The following is a 19,716-nucleotide window of genomic DNA, read 5'->3' as shown; positions in this document are numbered from 1 at the left end:
CTTTGACTTATCTATTTTATTCTCAATTTCAAAGAAAGACAGTGAAAACATTTATGTCAATCCTCACTTCTCTAGGTCTTTAAATCAAAGGAATATGTTTCTGTAAAACTGCACAACAGATCTGGCTTCTAGCAGCTTGGTTACCTTAAAATCCTCTGCAGGAGGTAAATCAAGGGAAAATTTCACATTCCTAAATAATATAGGAAAGTGTTTCAAATTTTGAGTTAAATTTCCCATAAAGTTGGGTGGCAAGGTATATTTAATAAACACAGGCAACAACAGAACTTGAGGTCCATGCAATTGAAGTTATTAATTCAAATGCTGAAAGCAACTGTCTGGCATTCCACTGCCTAGTCCAGCAAAAATAAAAACAACAGAAGGCTGGTTGGGGATTACAGAAGCCCACACGAGTAACAAGGTAGCAAGAAGAGCAAGGTGACGTAAGCATATTTTAAAAGAACTTGAATGGAAAAGCAGCACAGGGAAGCCTAACATTGCTCGAAAGAGTAAAATCGTAACTATTACTTCCTCTAACTGAATTGCAAACAAAAAAGTAAAAATCATTAACCAAGTCTGTAATAGAGTTGTCTCTCAAAAACTGCTGCACTTGCAGCAATTGTCTATACTATTCTTGTCAGGAGGCATAAAAGGTTTCATCACATTTATCTCCTTATCCCAACAGGTGAAAATAGGTAGCCTGGTCTTCTCAGTCACTCTCAAATATCAAGGAATGGCTTGAGCTCAGAATCCCCTACAGAAGATCTGGGTCAAGTGAACCACACACAGCCTGGCATCTCATTAGTGCAGTATTTGTTGCTTCTGACCAGAACACTACACAACAATGGAAATCCTTTACATCTACCTAAACAATTGCAACCTCTGTTACGGAATTTTAGGCAAACTGAATTTTGAGCTAACATGTTCTTATGACGGTAAATTCAGGCTAGAGATAAGGAAGAAATCTCTAATGATGAAGGTGGTGAAACATTGGCACAGGTTGACCAGAGAGGTGGGAGATTCCTCATCCCTGGAGACATCCCAGGCCAGGCTTGACAGGGCTCTGAGCAACCTGACCTGGGTGAAGATGTCCCTGCTCATTGCAAGGAGGTTGGACTAGATCACCTTTGAAGGTCCCTTCCAACCCAAACTATTCTATGATTTTGTCTCCATCCATACTCAATGACAAATCCAGACTTTCAAAACTCATTTGACAAAAAACATCTCAAAACAACAATCCTAAAGGAGTTTATCTCACCAGATGCTGTAGTTCTTTCAGGTCCCTGCAGACCATGTAAAAGACACCAAGCAAAATGTTGATATATGCAGCATAGAAATCCGCAGAATATTCTGGGGGATGATTCTGAGACAAGATCTTCTGCAAGTGTCCTGCTTAAACAAAAATAAGTTTTACTTATTTAAAGCTAACTTAATAAACTGACCACATTCTGCAAATTTACTGCAAAAACAATCTATAGTTATAACTAAAAAAAACCACAAATCCACCAAAAACTACACTGATTAAAAGAATCAAAATGTTACTTTGAGATGTTTTGGAAAGTAGAAAAGGACAAGACTTTTAGAGGTTGTCTGAATATAGACTTTTACATTCCAGTAGCTATTACATATTCCAGATTCTTTAAAAGGTATACCGATAAACATGGGAAAAAATATTAAGATGGTTTTTAACAAAGTATTATTCAGTCCCTGAAAAGCAGATTAAAGAATTGGTTTACCTATGCTGTAATCAGGAAAATACAAGGTCAGTGGCTCAAAACATCCTGTGTTTGGTCGGAACAGTTCCCACACTATTTCACTGAGCAGGACAACTGTCACATTTCTGTCCGTCTACACAGGAAAGAAAAAAAAAAAAAAAGAGAGGGACAGATAGGCAGACAAAGAGAAGAATAAAAATTGTATGTTACAATATCAATGACAAATTATGATTGTGACTTTTCTGTTTCACAAAAATCATCAAATTTAGAGTTTAATACGAATTGCTAGGATAGTTATAAACCTTCAGCTGCCCTAAGCAAGAAGTTCATACATTTGCAGATTTCCATAATTATACGAGATTTCTCTGTATCCCTTGCCATCTCACTGACATGTTTTGTGGGGTGACAGAGGGCTGGTACTAGGCAATACTAAGTAGATTACACACCTTACTCCCAAAATTAAGACAACATTTTACCTTGGTAATCAAAGCCAGGCTTTCAGAACAAACAGCAAGAGCTAAAAAGCAAAAGAAAGCTCCGTGCTTTCTGAAACCAAGCTATCTAGTACTTCATTTTAAAAGTAAGCTGGTCTTTAAAAACCAAAACCCCACCCCAAAAAAACCCACAGTATTAACTGAGTACTCTGCCAACTGTTTTACTAGTTACCAACAACAACTGTGTGTAGTAACATACTTTTTTAAACTAAGTTTTTACAGAAAATATATTTGCCTTGAGTGTGATGTTTGGCCAATAACAAAACACTTCATATTAAAAAACCTATTCCTGATTTTGACCACACTTCAATATATCAGCTTTTTAATAAGAAGTTATCCATGAAGATAACATGTCATTTTTCCTTTTTGCAATGTTTTTGCAACCATACCAAAAATTCTGCATAACAAAAGATGCTGTCAAATATGGTTCTTCAAGAAAGACATTTCAAAACTATCGAGGCACCTCAAGAAAATAAAAGGAAGTAACCTTATTGAATTGACAATTTTTAATATGAGCTATGGATGACCTGACAGAATAGTTTAAATGTTATTCCCCAGAGAATCTTCCTTTATTTACTCTTCCCATTTCTTGCCAAAGTGGCACTCACCTATATTCTTTATTGTTTATTCTTTCTCTATTTTTATGGAACCTTTTTTTTTTCCTTTTAATGAGAGGGAATCTTCCTGTACATTTCTTTCAATTGTGTTCCCCTCACAGATTTCCTAGTATTTTAGCCAAGAAAAGTACTAAAGTATTTTCATTTCAGTTCCTGAGAGACCTTCCTATATGAAAAAACTAAGTACTTCCCACCATAATTCTCACAGAAATCAAGAATCCTGTCACCACTGATCCCCCAGTCCCACAAAACTTTTCACCACTAATGAAGTTTCTCATTTCCTTTCCCTCCAGGAAAGGAAGTGATTCAGTAGATTTGTGCCTACAACATTACATTCCTCTGCAAAAGCAGCCGCACAACAGTTTGACAAAGCCTCAGTCCAGAATCCAGAATTGAAATGACCAGAATCTCAGCATTCAGGAAAGCCGACAAACTTATTTGGAGGTTACTTCTGAATTTGAAGGTGTCTCTCTAGCATATTTAAGTCTTCGCCTATGTTTTTTTGGTCTCTGAAGAGCAATCACAGACCTATGCTTTTCTCCTTTCTCCCTATCAGGTTGTTTCTGCTTCGGGGCAGCAAAATTCAGAACATGGGCAGAACAGACAAAAAGAGCCAGAAAATGCACCAGCTGCCAGGATTAAGAAGACAGCTGTGAATCAGTCTTCACCCAGTAAATAGAGAAATCAGCATCATCAGAAGACTAAGAGTACCACACAAAAGTCTTGAGATGACAAGTATAATTTCAGCTATTTAGATGTTCAGACATTTCAAAGTACCACAATCTAGTTTTGTCTTCAGTTTCTTTCCAGAGAATGCACCATTTTTCCTTCTTCCAAGGCATAGGCTTTGATAATTCAGAAGTGAGGGAAAGATACAGTGGTTTACCCAATCAGAAACGAACTGTGGCACAATTCCAGTAGAAGTGTAAAAATTCTCTGCCATCATAAAGCACCTTCACAGCTGCTGAGCTGTGCAGCTCCAGCCACAGTTAAATAGTTGGTGATCTACTGACCATCCTCAAACCGGCCACCACGCAAAGGTGTGAAATTTCACATAGATGAAACCCGAGGAAGACAAACATTTCCCAAGTTGCACATTCACGCTTCCGATGCTGAATTCACTTCATGTGGTTGAGCTCTCTCAATCAGCAGCTGATGCAGAAGCAGAGTCTGGATCCCCACACAAACATCTGACAAACTCCAAAAGGGGTTTTATTTACTTATCTGTAGCAAGGCAATAGGAGCTGTGTTGAAGCTTCTCCTTATAAATTGTAGTCTGCCTGATATTTTTTGTCTGATTATTACAAAACTTTAAATGAAGAGCAGAAAAATTTAACATTCTTCTTAAAACCAAAAATATTCTAGAAAAGACAGCTACGTATCTGACACCAGCCTCAAAAGAATCTATGACAGATCAGATATTGTAAAACTATTAAACAGAATTAAACAGAATTTTAAAATAACAGTGAAAGAAAAACCTGCCAATGTTTAAATTCTGTTTTGGTTTCTAGTTTTGGCCACTGACAGTTAATTATTTGGGGGAGGGGAAAGGGAGGAAGGGGAGATCAGTTCTGCAACTTTTCTCACCTAAAGAATCACTTATCTTGATCTGTGAGCTAAGATGTAGAGACACCATTTTCAGTTACTTTCACAATGCAGGAAACATATGTTATTTTTTTTTCCAGACACTTACCAACTCTTGAAGCCTAAGAAAAGCTGGCAGGATGTTCGCTTCCATTTCCCTCAGCTGCTCTGCTCTATCCAGTACCTTTTAACAAAACAATGATCTTATCATACCAACAATGTCACCTTCCATTCTAACATGGACTTAAAATTAATTCTTAGCTGCTGGAAACTCATTTAATCAATGGCTCTTAGACAGCAGAAACCACTTAAATATCAAGACCCCTTAAACAAGCAAGATGGGAGAGATTATTGCTTCAGGTGTGCTCCCAGGGAGCTCAAGCAGCTCCATCATCTGAAAACAGATACCATCGCCAGACAAGCAACATTCTCATGCCTTAGGGCAGTAAGGATTAAAACATCAGTATACCAGCCAAGAATATCACTGACAAAGCCATGATATCATTAACAACCACTGAAACCTCAAATTTTGTCCAAAATTCTTATATGAAGAAATCAGGTGTAGTGCTGCAGCACTATATCAACACGCTTACTTTAGGAGAGCTAACTTTTCCCACTATTAAATTATTTCTTGCAAATAAGAGCTGATATTTTCAAAAAGTTAACTATCATCTGGAATTCACACAACTGAATTTTGAGAGAAATTTTTCTCGCCATAGCTTGCATCCTACAAATTTACCGGATTTATTGTATTGTATGCAAACCTGGCATAGTACTAATACATAGGTAACAAATGTACAGCTTAAACAGGAAAAACTTTATCTAAACAACTAACATATTTTGGAGCCTAGAGAAAAAAAAAAGAGCATGAAAACATGCACAGCTATCCTTGAGGAAAAAAAAAATCTGTATTCCCAGTACACTTAAAATATTGATAGGAATGAAAAAAAGAGAAGATAAATACATTTCTTTTTGGTTTATTTACTACCCACAATATAAATCAAAATTCTGAGGTTCATTACTTCTTTTGAATTACTGCTGTAGAAACTATAGTTCCCGAGAAAATGGTATTTTTCTATCCTTTTATGCTTCCTCCCTGCACCAAAACGTCAAGACATCTATCACTTCTGTTGCCCACAGCAAGAAAAAGAATGTTATGTGGGCAACCAAGAAACATTTTATGAAAACGGTATTTCAAAATCACACCGTACAGGAAAAAAAAAAAAAATGAAAGAGAAGCATCTCTGTGATAATACCTCATGCTTCTTGGGAATTTATTTAAAACTACAATATAACATGATTTTATATTGACATCTGCATTTGGTTCATATAATAAAATGACTTCAGGGATGACAACTGCTTTACATTACTGACCAAATAGAGGCTACATATTTTTACTAATAAAGTACTGCTTGTTGGACCCAGTGATATTCAGCTACCAAACACAAAGCTTTAAGGTCTTCACCTAAGTAGATCTTACTTTTAGCTAAGTAAGAAACAAAACACAGTTTCTACTTACAGCAGAGAAAATATACTTTGACCCTGGCTTGTGGAATATGTCCAGTGGTTCAAAGAAACATCCTACCCACAGGCCTATAAATCCACACTTTCTTCTAATTTTGAATATAGATCTGTCACCATTCCGCTTTTTTTTAAAAAAACTATACGTTTTAGAGCCGTCTCCTGACTTACATTAAAACCAGCAGCTTGTAACTTCTGTGAAAAGCTATATATTGTAAATGTATAAGCAACTACAAGTTATATCAGTTCCAATTTTTTGGGTAGTTAGAATGAATATATTCATTTTTCACAAGTAATCACAAGCATTCAGCACCCATGCTTGGGTTAAGAGGAATACTTTCTTTGAAAGTAAACATTTATCTTAATTTGCTATGAGTTAATTGGGCTGAAATATTACATTATTTACTACTGAAAACAAATTAAATAAATTAGTATTGACAGGTCATGTTACAAGCATGCTGGTCTTCCATCAGTCTCAATTTGAACCACTCTACAACAAATCCAGATGACACAGGTTAATATGCACAAATTTCTTTCCTCCACTCCTGTCTGTTCCCATGCAGAACAGAACTGAAATACTAATTTAATACTTAATTTTTCTGATTCAGTAACTATTTATGTGATACAACTGAACCTTTCTAGGTATTTAAGGGTTTGTTTTCTATTACCATTGCTCAAGAACTTTCTAATTTTCTGAGTGATACTCATTTTCGTATAACACATGAAGCATTGTTTACTGATGTAGAACAGTTTTTTTAATTCTAATATTAATCTGAAAGTACAATTTTCCTATATAAAGTATTTTGTGAAATTCCCCTAAATTTTGTTCTTATGGTATTCTTGAAGGATGCCAATACCAGATTCTGAATTAGGTCCACAGGGAAATTTTGTGAAAACCGATGTACAAGCACACATTTCACATATAAATTATTGATAACAACTACTCACACCTTCTTACCGAACCAAAACTGGAACACTAACATTAGATTACTTACAATGTATAATGTTTGATCTTGAAGCTCTCGACTCTCAACAGCTTGTTTAAACAGACGTACAAAGTCATTGAAATTATCACAGGGCACACGAGAAGTCTGTTCTGTCTCAGAGGAACAGCTTTGCAACTGGATGAGAATTTCTTCTAAAAGAAGTCGTGAAGTAAAGTATTCTACGCAGTTCACAAACACATGAGGAAGCTGAAGAGGATAAAAAAATATACAACTCTATTTGGCTTTTTCAGTGTAAATACTCCAAAACTCTTTTTCTCTTCAGATGAGGCACTGAAAGAAACCACACCCTGCCAACAGAATACAAACTGAAAAAACCTTGCCAAAAAAGAACAATTACTTATGTATCTAGTCAAAATATTACATACCACAAAGTGAAGGGGGATCTGATAAAACCTCATACAAAACATACACTGTATCTTCTAATTATGTTTAAAAAGTGTGAGCAACACACAAAAAGAAAGCTAAATAGCATTTAGATCAAAGAAAAGCCAGACAATTGTAACACATCAGAGTATCATCAAACAGTCCATTACCAATTACAGTGTCTGGATAACATGAACTTCTCAAACTTACATTGCGAAGAAAGTAATCTAGGAGCACACTGCCCGAAATTACTCTGAATGCTTTTGGCATTCCCTGCATACAAATGAGAAAGTGTAATCTTCTGTATCAGACACATGTAATCAGCTTGCCTGTGCAGAACATTTTTAGAAAAGTAGATCTTTTCAGAGTAAAGAGAACAGGGAAAGAAAGATTATAAGATACATTTTACGGCAATCCATAAAATGTACTTTTAAGTACCAATTTAGTAATGTTGAAAAGTTAAGGTCATTTGTCTATAAATAACTGACACTATAAACTACAAAATAGTACCAGTATGCAAAAAATACATATGGCAAAAAAAGTAATTTTCTAGCAACTCTATTTTTAAGAAATAGATTATTTGCATAGCTCCATACACCCTGGTAAAGGCATATGCTCTTTTTTACACTGAACATTAAAACCTCTGGAAAACATTAGTCATTGGAATACATATGCATTACTTGCAAAATTAAACTTCTGATATAGAAATGTATGTGTGCATAACAAAAAAAAAAAAAAAAAATCTAAGTACTTCATTCCAGCCTTCCTACTTAAAATACAATACATGGCATATGATTCAGCAGATGTGGGAAAGTGTGGGTATATGCTGGCAATTCACTCAAACAGTGTGTAATAAGAAGTTTTCTTATGATCTGGAACACTATTAAAAGGAAGGGGCTACATCTCCAAAAGTACCTATTCAAAGTGCTGCACCTCCATACCAAAGGAAAGCTGGGTGCCTCAGATGTGATTCACAGCACCACATTATGTAGGAAACACCTATACTTGGCAAAAGCAAGTTCTGTAGAAAGAGTTGCTGCTTAGATCCTATTCCTTCCCAGGGTCTGGCCACATCTTTGGATATGTCACAAGTGGGTAGCACAGTGCTAGGAGCATAGCACAAAGGCTACTGAGTGAAACAGGATCATGACCACTGTCTTCCATCTTTCTCCCTCTGCAGAATTTTTAATGAAGGGGACAATATCACTGTGTTTTGCATAAAACCCAGTCCTGCAGATATATGATAACCACACACTCTGGACGTGCCTAAAGTATCAGAGCTATGAGAACAAAGTGGAAATGTATGGTTTAAGTGTGAAGTAGGCACCTGTCATTGGATGTAAATCCCTGAAGTATGTGACTCACAAAAACACAGGCATCAACAGGCTTACATGGAAATTTCTGTGATGACACCCTTCAACTTACGAGGATTTTAAAACCTGCTTTAGGAAAAATTACAAGGAGTGAAACTAGCATGAATATACACATTTGCTAACAGAAAAAGAAGGGTCACAAAAGTGGCAAAACCCTATTACTTAACAACTCTCTTTGTAAAAAACATACATTCAGCCACAATGACCCCCTACTAGAAGTTCAAATTCTCACATGATGCTTAAAGAGTAGGTTTCTCTGCCTGCAGTCCTTGCAATTGAAATAGATGCACTCCTGACAAATTCCTGTTCCTACTTCAGGTTAGTAACATATAGCAGCTCCAGTATCAATCATCAAGGATATAACTCATCTCCCAGTGGACAGTACTAAAGAAGGTTTTTTCCATAACAGTTGAGGGGGAGAGAGTTTGCACTTCCAGCTCCCTAGGAATGTAAGGCTCCAAACTCAAAACTGTACAATGAATTCTCAGTAGTTTCCATTTCACATATTCCAACATCCATCTTATCAGTCCTCCTGGACCTACTTGTGTCTTACTTCTACATTATTTTCTAAGAGCAGGAATACACAAGTAGTTTATGTTAGATGGCAAAGCTGAGAAAGAACATACAGTCCTAGCACCCTGTTTCTTGGGGTTTTTAAATTATGATGCCTATCAAGCTGTTTGGATGATCTCAAATAAACTGAAGAACACTAAATTCATATTTTCAAACAAGTTCTGAAAACATAATACTAAAAATGGCTATCAATACACTTTTTTGCCATTTAAAGCCGACTCATTAAGCAAAATAATAACTTGTTCAGGGATTGAATGAAAGGCAGATTTTCCTGCTTCTACAAGATGGTCGATTGGAACTAATAAAATATGCAGCAATTAATAAAACTCAAGTCTGCAAAAAAAAAAAATATTGGTTTGAGGACGAATAGCAGTTGCCTGGTATTCAGCTAGTGATTTTCACCATTTCAGCCTTTTTTTTTTTTCAGCAAACACATATAGCTTGTATGTTCACTTTAAATGCTTTTAACAACTTTACTAAATTTAAGCTCTTAGGCTGACTTTTAAATAGACCATACACCTCCAACTGAACAGAACTAAAATGAGTTTGTTAACACAAAACAAATAAAACAAAATACCACTACTGCAAACTCTTCTAACTATTCTTCATATACATTCTCATTCTTTTCATGCACAAATGAAATTAGTTTAAAGCCGAACTATAAGAAGACTAAAAAAAGATACAGTATAATTGACTCTCAGATTGAATGGGCATCATCATACGAGTACTTCCTTGTCACTGCAGCTATTTCAGGTTAAGTCCCTTTTAGAGAGCTGAACAAAATCTGGCTCCTTTTTTTCTTTTTAACATTCTTAGAAAAGTTATTATGATTTATATTATACCTGAGAATGTATGCCTTCATTTTATCCTAAGTGCACTAGTGAGAAGACCAATGTGTTCACCACAGAGTAAGTAGAGCAAAAGAATCATGAAGGCAGAAGTTGCTGAGGAAATAAACCATTTTGAGAAAGTTGAAGCTAGTTTCAGGGACTATCTGTTAAAAATAAATTCTAAATTCAATATCCATTGTGAGTATTCTTACCTGTAAGGTGTTTAGAAGAGTCTGCATCACATAGGTCTTTCCACTAGATGTATGTCCATAGATAAAGATGGATGGAAAACTAAACTGCTGACGCTAGGGAAAAAAAAATGTTGCTGTTTCAGTTCTTCTTCCTTTTCATTCAACAGATAATAGATTTATCAATGAAGTTTCCCTCCAAAAGTAAAGTTCTCTCTTAAACTGAGACAGTAAATACAAAATATGACGATGATTATGGAATCAATGCAATCAAGGTTTATGTTTCATCTTCAATTAAATGCTGGGAGGATAAGTTCCAAGAATCAAGTATCACATAAAGACACCATAAAGTGAAACTGCTATAACATGAGGATACATTTTTCATGGGAAAAACAAACTAACAAAAACAAAGAAACAAAAAGTAATCACAACCCAAGAGGGAAAAGCAGTGGGCTCTTAATTCAAATTAGTTAATTAACTGAAACAAAATCTTGGCAAGCATAAATTGCAAGCTTTACATTGTCCCAACTCCTACAAACACTACAAACTGCTTTTGTTTCCATTAGCAAACAGAAAATAATTAAATGCTCGCTCTTCTCTCACAAGGCAATATTTGATATAATACCTCTATTTATTTTATGGTACTGATGCCGTAGATTTCATTATTTTTTTTTTAAGATGCAAGGGAAATAATTAACTTACTTTTTTACTTTATTCTAAACCGGTATTTACTTTTGTGTTTTTCTCATTTCTATGAATCTTGTACACTGACTTAAAAAAGGAATACAAAAATAAATTTGACAAACAGTTTTTATGAAAAAAACTATGTTCAACGAATCCAAGATGAAGGCACTCCTGTGCATGATATGCTGATACTCCAACCTGCATATTTAACAATAATTTAAGTATCTATTTTTTTTGAAGACAACTTGTTGCCACTATGCTTGTAATAAATATATAAAACTTAAATATTGTAATTTGATGTAATTATTATTATTTATAATTAAAGGCAGAACTAGAAACAGACACTAATTTCCATTTTGTTAACCGCATGTAAATGGATGTATGAACTGCTTTTAAGTGTGCTGATAAAAATTTCCATTGCTTTTTATCATAGCTTTGCCAAGTAGTAACAGAATCAGCTACCAAGCCAGTGATTTCCAAATGTTATGGGCAGCAACAGAACTATTAAGAATCAGACCAATTTCACATACTTAGAATTTAGGCATGCAGATATTACATTAACAAGTCAAAACATAATTTCTACACTACCACTGACAAAAAAAATACCCTGGAACTTTAGACCAGGGAAGAAGACAGTCTTACTTCCTGGTACTAACTGGCAAACATGGAAGAGAGTCACAGAGAAATCAGGTTTCAAAGACAGAAAGGCACAAATAGCTGTAAGCTTGATTCGGGTCCATCCAGCTACAAAACAGCTTTCAACTTTCAAACATATTAGAATCCATCCGCAAAACGCTAAAGTTAAATATGGGTAACTAAAATAACAGCATCATAAAAACACCCTTAAATTCCTATTCTTCCCTCTGAGACAGCAGAATGTCTTCATTCTATTCAAGCATAAAATACAAAAAGCATTACCTCTCCAAATATTGACAGCAACATGGACACTTGGGATTCTCGACAAGGCACCAAACTTTCCAAGTGAAGCAGAGTAGCTGCTGGGTACGCTGGATGTTCAAGATTAGGCATTTTGATGTTCCTGTAGTTAGTTACCTAAACACAAATGTCCCATTTGAAGTACAGAGACAGGAAATAAAGTGATCTGGAAAACAAAATGTTTTAATTATAATTTGCTGTCGCATATATAGAGAAGGAAAATGAGTAGGAATTGACATGAAATCTAAACAGATATTCTGTCTCAGGATAGCGGTATAACTATAGTAGACTTATGAGACATCATGAAGATCAAAATTACTATGTAAGACATTATACAGGCAATTTCACAACAGACAGAATCAAAAAATCAAATAAAAAGGGAAAACCATACAGGGTATGAATTAATCAACATAGCAAAGAATTGTAATAGTTTATCTAACTGGAGAAATACATATTTAGTTCTGGTTTTACATACATTTAAAAGTAGCAAGGGAATAAAATGAGGAAAATATATTAGTCATAGACCACCACCTCCCTGGACAACAAATAAACTAAGATTTACAAGCAGCACAGAAAAGGCACGGCATAAGGAAGGATGAGGATGACAAAATTATAGCTCTTCACATGTTAACAGGAATGCTTACCCCAGCTTAAAAGCAGCAGAGGCATATGAAGAAAATCCAGCTGATGGTAAAGACTGGAAATACCCCATAAAAACAGTAGGAGCCTAAACCAGTTAGATAAATCTGTAATATTAATTACAGTCTGTCTTTTAGACAACAGTTAGTCAAGGAAGACTGAGGGTCTTGATTAAGGTTGTTCTCTAAAAATGGGCTAGGAATAAATAACAAGGATGAAAAGAAAAAAAAAGTAGACAGTAGCCTCTCAAACAGAGAACAAACAAGAAGGGAAAGAGTTTTAGAAAAGGGTGAAAAGCTTGCGTGTTTAATAAAAGGACAGCTCTTTTGCTGTACTGAGTACACAAGAACAGGGCTTGACTAAGTGCCCTGAATGTATCTAAAAGCAGAAGGTACTTCAGCTTCTCCACCCTTCTGCCCAGCTGCACTCCAGAAAACCATCAATCACCTGTAGTTCACATTGATCCTGCCAGCCCTATTTGCTTCTCAAACACCTTAGCACATGCCAACTTATACTAAACACATCTAAACCACTGGATGAAAACCTACATCTCTACTATGTAGGTGTCTTTAATCTTCAACAGGATCCCATCCTAGAGTTCACACGAGAAAGGCTGTTTAAAGAACAAGTTCATAAGACATTTAATTTAGACTAAATGGCAATGCTGGCACAAAGACCCGCATCAGCCAGAGCCAGAACTCAGGATGCTCCTGGCCGGTGAAGCTTGGACAGAGGTTGTACAAGTGACTCCAGCCAGATTAGGAGGGGCAACAAACACTTACTTTCCAGACGAGTCCAGGTAAGGATACCAAAAGCACAAGTTCGATTTCATGGCTGGATTTGATGATTTAGGACTTGTCACAGTTTACCGGTCCTAAAATACCCACACTTGGCATGTCTTTCTACACTTTATCAGAAAAGCTGACAGAACTGAAAAGCCTCACACCGTTCTGCTTCCCCCAGGCCGCACGAGCACTCTCCCCCCACACGGACACGGCCGGGCCCCCGCTGTGGGGAACGCCGACCCAGCGGACGGCTCCTTCACCCACCCCGCTGAGGCCCCGGCCCCTCACTCCCGCGCGGCCCCCCACCGACCCGCAACCGGGACGCTGCAGGAGCAGGACTACCCCTTCACCTCACTCCCCTTCTGCTCCAAGTGCCGGAAACCGGCCGCCCCCTCCCTGGTCGGAGCCGAGCCAGCTCCGCTCCGCTCCGTTCCGTTCCGCCCGGCCCGGCCGCTCACCAGTGTCCCACGCCCCCTCCGTCCGCCCGCCGGCTCCCGCCACTGCCTCCCGCGCATGCGCACACCGTCACCCGGCCCCGCCGTCACTCGCCCCCGCCGGCACCCGCAGTGCGCAGGTGCGGGGCACGCACGTACGCACGCGCTGTTGCGACGTGAAGCTCGCGGCCCCCGACCCGTGTCCGGCGGGACGGGGCAGGAATCACAGAATCACAGACTGTCAGGGATTGGAAGGGACCTCAAAAGCTCATCCAGTCCAATCCCCCTGCTGGAGCAGGAACACCCAGATGAGGTTACACAGGAAGGTGTCCAGGCGGGTTTGAATGTCTCCAGAGAAGAAGACTCCACAACCTCCCTGGGCAGCCTGTTCCAGGCTCTGTCACCCTCACTGAGAAGTTTCTTCTCATATTTAAGTGGAACCTCCTGTGTTCCAGTTTATACCCATTGCCCCTTGTCCTATCCTTGGTTGTCACCGAGAAGAGCCTGGCTCCACCCTCCTGACACTCGCCCTTTACGTATTTATAAACATTAATAAGGTCACCCCTCAGTCTCCTCCAAGTTAGAGACCCAGCTCCCTCAGCCTTTCCTCACACGGGAGATGCTCCACTCCCTTCATCATCTCTGTTGCCCTGCGCTGGACTTTCTCCAGCAGTTCCTTGTCCTTCTGGAACTGAGGCGCCCAGAACTGGACACAATATTCCAGATGTGAGAGCGGAGCGGCTGTGAGGGGAGGATGCTGGACGGCCTGGAGGGATGGCAGTGCCAGTGCACAGGGAGAGCCTTGGATGGCACATGTTCCTACACACAAGTGTCTTTGGAGCCCTGTCTTAGAAGCTGCTTGGCAGCGGCTCCCCCAAAGACAGGAGGATGTTACAGAGCAGCCCCGCAGAGAAGGGCTGGGGGGTGGTGGTGGATGGAAGATTGGGCATGACCTGGCAATGTGCACTGGCAACCCAAAAGGTCGGTCATGTCCTGGGCTGCATCAACAGCATGGCCATCAGGTCAGGGAGGTGATTCTGCCCCTCTGCTCTGCTCTGGTGAGACCCCAGCTGCAGTGCTGAGTCCAGCTCTGGAGCCCTCAGTACAGGACAGACATGGACCTGTTGGAGAGGGGCCAGAGGAGACACAGAAATGGTCAGAGGGGTAGAACAACCTGTCCTGTGAGGACAGGATGAGAGAGTTGGGGTTGTTCAGCCTGAGGAAGAGGAGACTCCAGGGAGACCTTATTGCGGCCTTTCAATACTTGAAAGGGGCTTATGAGAAAGATGGGAACAGACTTTTTAGAAGAGCCTGTTATGATAGGACAAGGGGTAATGGTTTTAAACTAAAGGATGGGAGATACAGGCTGGACATGAGGAAGAAATTTTTCACAAAAAAAAAAAAAGAAAAAAAAAATCCAAAGTGGCACCATTATTATCATGAGGTAAATAATGAAAACTTGTATCTGTATAACTTTAATAATTTAAAATTATTTAGAATATCTGTATTAAATGAAATAGTGGGACTACAATGCTACATGTTTGCAGGACTGACCTGAATAAAGTAACACAGAATCCTGGACTCTTGTATGTGCAGATGAAAAACTGTTAGAGAAGACCGTTGAACACTTCCGTCCAGTGTCTCAGGGCTGTCAGTGTCCGTATATTCCTACAGGAAGCCTCCGCTTCTCAGTAAAACAGCTTAAATTCACTAAGTGCGATGTTTGATTTTCATTCAAGAGGTCAAAACTCTTAAGTAGCAGTTGCTACTTTAGTAGCCTAAGTATCTAATTGTTAATGTGTGGTGTGATACTTTTGTTTTAGTTTGTATCTTTCATCAGCCACTCTTTTCATTGATACTGTTACTGAATATGCATTTCTTCACAGCTTTGTATTTTTTCTTAATTTATACTAAGATTTCCCCCGTTTTTTTATCTTTTTTTTTTTACTATGATGAGTTGCTTACAATATAAAAAGTATTCAAAATAAGAATGCAAATAATAAACTGAGTTTTGAAACTTGTGTATAACAGCAGGAGAGAAGCTTTTCTCATTGCGTTCATGGTCCAATAGTAGTGTTAATACTTTTTTATTTGCTGAACTGATTTTCAGTACAAGTAATTTTCACTTCAGTTTTCTTCTCCATAGCTCCATTTCAGCAAAAATTGTTAATTATAAAATATACAATAATTTCATCCAAATCACTGGCATTCCTCATTCTGTAAATTTACAAACGTGCTTAAGTAAATTACAGGATTAAGTTATTTAATTTATATAAGTAAGTCAATGTATACATAGAAACATAGAACTGTGTATAGAAAATGCACATATTCTATGTAGAACTGCAGAGAGAGAATTATGTATATAGAATATGTGCAGTGTTTCATTTTTTATTTGTCTCAGTCTTTCCAGGATACATTTTGCCAGAGATGCCACTGTGCAGGATGCTATGTAGAGTGCATCTAGATTATTAGTTGGCATTCTCTCTTCCTATTCAAAAATGTCAATTCGAACTGACAAAGGTACAGAAAAGGGCTCTGACAAAGAACAAGAAGATAAGAAATTCTTGCTCTGCAAAGATGTTCTCTTGAAAGCATCATTGAGGTGGTTTAGGAAATTACTGCAACTGCCTGTTTCTTGCCTTGTTGGATGATACAGCTGTCTTGGCCAAGCCAGTGTAGAATGTCATCATCTACCTCTACACAAGTCATCCATTTAACTTAAATTCCCCTGCAGAGATTATTTAAAATTTAAACTGGGTGATTTTTCTTCAAAGTGGATGAAGAGTTTGCAAGTGGTTTATTGTGCACACTGTGGTAGAGGAACTAACCTTAAATAATGAAAAAGAAAAGATATCTGCAATAACTTTTGACATGGTTTCAGCTTTATCTGTAAATGGCTGACTCATCCTAAATAAGGGTGAGATTGGAGCCTTGTGGCAGAATAGACAACACAGGGGGAAGAGTTGCTTAAATCAAAGGGCAATGTTGTAACAGAGCAAATAGATATTTTAAGTACAACTCTGCAATAAAGAGAAACACAAACTTCAGTAAAATACACTAATAAAAGCAAACTCCTTAATGCTTATCCAGATGGAAAACTGTCATGCCAATCGGTACCATTTTGCAAGTGTGTTCTTTAAAAAAAAAAATTAATTAAATACATACTTGCATAATTAAATACACACTAAAGGAACTTTTGAAGAGGAAAAGTATGTTGGACCAGGTAAGTCTGGGCTGTCTGAAGTACTCCTGCTGTGCTGCTGGCCATTCTGGGGAAAGTAACTGTAGGCGCCAGCTGTAGAAAAGTGGTCAAGTGCCCAACAAAGCCACTGGAACACATTTTAAGTGCTCACCAGAAGCCTAACAGTCATTACTTGATGTCAATTGAAATCACACAGAGGTAGATAAATCTTTGTGCGAGCCCACATTGCACTTGTAACTACAAGAAGTTATTAGGTGCCTTCAGGGTAGCAGCCCCTCATTCTGATGCCAAAACAAGGAAGATCAAAGGTAGTTAGGCTTGGTAATAGATTTGGACTAAAAGATTCAGTTACACCAGGATAAACAGTCACTGGAGCTGGTTCTGTGGGCTGTGGATGGCAAGAGCACAATATATTCCCTTCGCATTCTTTGCTGTCTCCCATCCGGCCCTTGTCAGTGCCGGGGGTAACGCCAGCGGTGAGCAGAGGTTCTCTGAGGTTCTCTGCCACCAGCACCTAGCAGTAAAATCAGCAACTGAGGATCTGATCCTTAATTTCTCATTAAGTTTGCTAAAGATAGAAAAAGATGAATGTTTAACAATCTGATCGTTAGTGATTATAATCACCGACAGTGGATTTTCAAGCAATTAGTAGTAATTAAGCTCTCATTTATAACTCATTAATATGAAAAGCAGTAATTCTGTGGATTAAATACTCCCATAGTATCTAATGCAGAGGATTTTGCAGATAGAAATATATTATGAACCATCTAGAGTTTCAGATTTCCAAATAAGGTTTGATAAATACATCATCATAGCCAAATACTGCTAAAATTTCAGCTGATTGCTCAAACCAATCTGTTGCACAGTATCATAACAGTTTGCTTAGAATTTAGGCCCCAAGGGGAGCAATCTGTTAAAGGTAAAGGAGAGAAAATAACTTTCTTTTTCTGAGACTTCCAATAAACAACATCATGCTGTAGATAGCTTAATTTTTAGTTACATTTCCATTGATTCTAGGCACTGTTTATTTTCCAATTTATTTTTCTGAGAAACTGATGTCCTAGCACCAACCTCTTCAATTAAATTAGTGTATTGAGTAGAATGTGTATTTCCTGTATGTAGAAGCTTGCAGTAATATAGGTACTCAGCACAGAGTATGCTTTACCAGAACATATCATTTTTGCATGCGAAATTGCCGAGTTTTTATAGGTTACATCATGCTTTTCATAAACCAAGAGGACCAATCAAGATGGATGTTACTGCAAATATTTAACCAAAACCTTTTATTTATCATTATATACTCAGATTTTAAAAGTCATGCCAAAGTGACACCACTTCTAGCTGAAGTTCGTTCTGCCTGGATATTCTTGCTTTACTTGCCTAAATGCCTGAACATAGACTGAGTTAATTAGACATCTGAGTTTGGGCTTAATGACTTTCCATAACTGGCATTTGTGTGGCATTTCAGAAAAAATGAACTTTTGTTTGTGAGACTGCATCTGATGTGTTAGTGACTTATCAATCCTCTTTCAGAATTCAGTAAAAAGCATAGATTTATGGCATGCAAAATTTAAGTAAATCATCAGCAAGTATCTAGGTATTTCTCTAGTTATGTTTTAGAAAAATCTTATGTTTGTAATACTTATTCTCAGCGAATTAAGCTTTTATTTACATGTTCCAATATGCTAAATTATTTTCTGCTGGAATCAAACTGAAAACTGTTGTTTATCACAGAATTATAGAATCATAGAATAGTTTGGGTTGGAAAAAACCTTCAAAGGTGATCTAGTCCAAGCCCCCTGCAAGAAGCAGGGACATCTTCAACTAGATCAGGTTGCTCAGAGCCCCATCCAGCCTGGCCTTGAATGTCCACAGGTATGGGGCATCTACCACCTCTCTGGATGACCTGTGCCCGTGTTTCGCCACCTCCCTCATAAAAATTTCTTCCTCATATCTTCCATCTTTTAGTTTAAAACCATCACCCCTTGTTCTATATCTACAGGTCTTGCTAAAAAGTTTGTCCCTGTCTTTTTCATGGGCCCCTTTTAAGTACTGAAAGGTTGTAATAGGTCTCCCCAGAGCCTTCGGTTCTCCAGGCTAAACAACAAATGATGCTGTTTGGTTTTTCACAGGATAGTGACAGACTCAGAGAGAAAACATTGAAAAAAATGCAGTTACTTTTAGGCAAAAAGACCTTTGCTATTCTATGTCTGCCACTAAGCAGCAATTTGGCTACCTAAATATAGTATCTGTAGTTTGAAAAAGGAAATATTTGTCTCAGCTAATCTGTTGTGGAGGCTTGACCCTGGCCAGACACTCGATGCCCACCAGCGCCTCCTCAGATGGACAGGGAGAGAAAAATATAACAAAAGGCTTGTGGGCCAAGATAAAAACAGGATGAGATCACTCAGCAAATACCATCATGGGCAAAACAAACTTGACTTGGGGATAATTAAGTTTATTTATCACCAATCAAATCAGGGTAGGATAATGAGAAATAAAAACTAAATCTTAAAACCCCTGCCTTCTCCCCAGGCTCAACTTCATTCCTGATTTTCTCTACTTCCTCTCCCACAGCCGCTCAGGGGGACAGGGAATGGGAGTTGTGGTCAGTTCATTGCATGTTGTCCCTGTTGCTCCTTCCTCCTCAGGGACAGGACTCCTCACACTCTTCCTCTGCTCCAGAGTGGGGTCTCTGCCATGACAGACAGTCCTCCACGAGCTGCTCCAATGTGAATCCTTCCTACAGGCTGCAGTTCTTCATGAACTTCTCC

At 38.1% G+C, this 19,716-nt stretch overlaps 1 protein-coding gene across 19 annotated transcripts in view; it reads right to left on the bottom strand.

Moving 5' to 3' along the window:
- The window catches only part of ORC5 (origin recognition complex subunit 5), an 80,706-nt gene extending 66,849 nt beyond the window's left edge, over positions 1-13,857 (bottom strand). For 3 of the 19 annotated variants that reach the window (XM_065049098.1, XM_065049104.1, XM_065049103.1), the window contains exons 1-7: positions 13,765-13,857; positions 11,865-12,048; positions 10,287-10,379; positions 6,924-7,121; positions 4,517-4,591; positions 1,734-1,845; positions 1,256-1,386 (exon numbers count right to left, since the gene is read on the bottom strand). In XM_065049098.1, the coding sequence (XP_064905170.1) occupies positions 1,256-1,386; positions 1,734-1,845; positions 4,517-4,591; positions 6,924-7,121; positions 10,287-10,379; positions 11,865-11,975 (720 nt within the window). In that variant the 5' untranslated portion in view covers positions 11,976-12,048; positions 13,765-13,857. Of the gene's footprint in view, positions 1-1,255; positions 1,387-1,733; positions 1,846-4,516; positions 4,592-6,923; positions 7,122-10,286; positions 10,380-11,864; positions 12,051-12,526; positions 12,629-13,069; positions 13,130-13,303 lie in introns of those variants that run through there. The other 16 variants (XM_065049100.1, XM_065049091.1, XM_065049105.1 and 13 more) reach the window with 14 other exon arrangements.
- Positions 13,858-19,716: the final 5,859 nt, after the last annotated feature.

The sequence above is a fragment of the Columba livia genome, chromosome 1 (genome assembly GCF_036013475.1).
Source record: "Columba livia isolate bColLiv1 breed racing homer chromosome 1, bColLiv1.pat.W.v2, whole genome shotgun sequence".
NCBI lineage: Eukaryota > Metazoa > Chordata > Aves > Columbiformes > Columbidae > Columba > Columba livia.
This window is presented reverse-complemented; position numbering and strand designations above follow the sequence as displayed.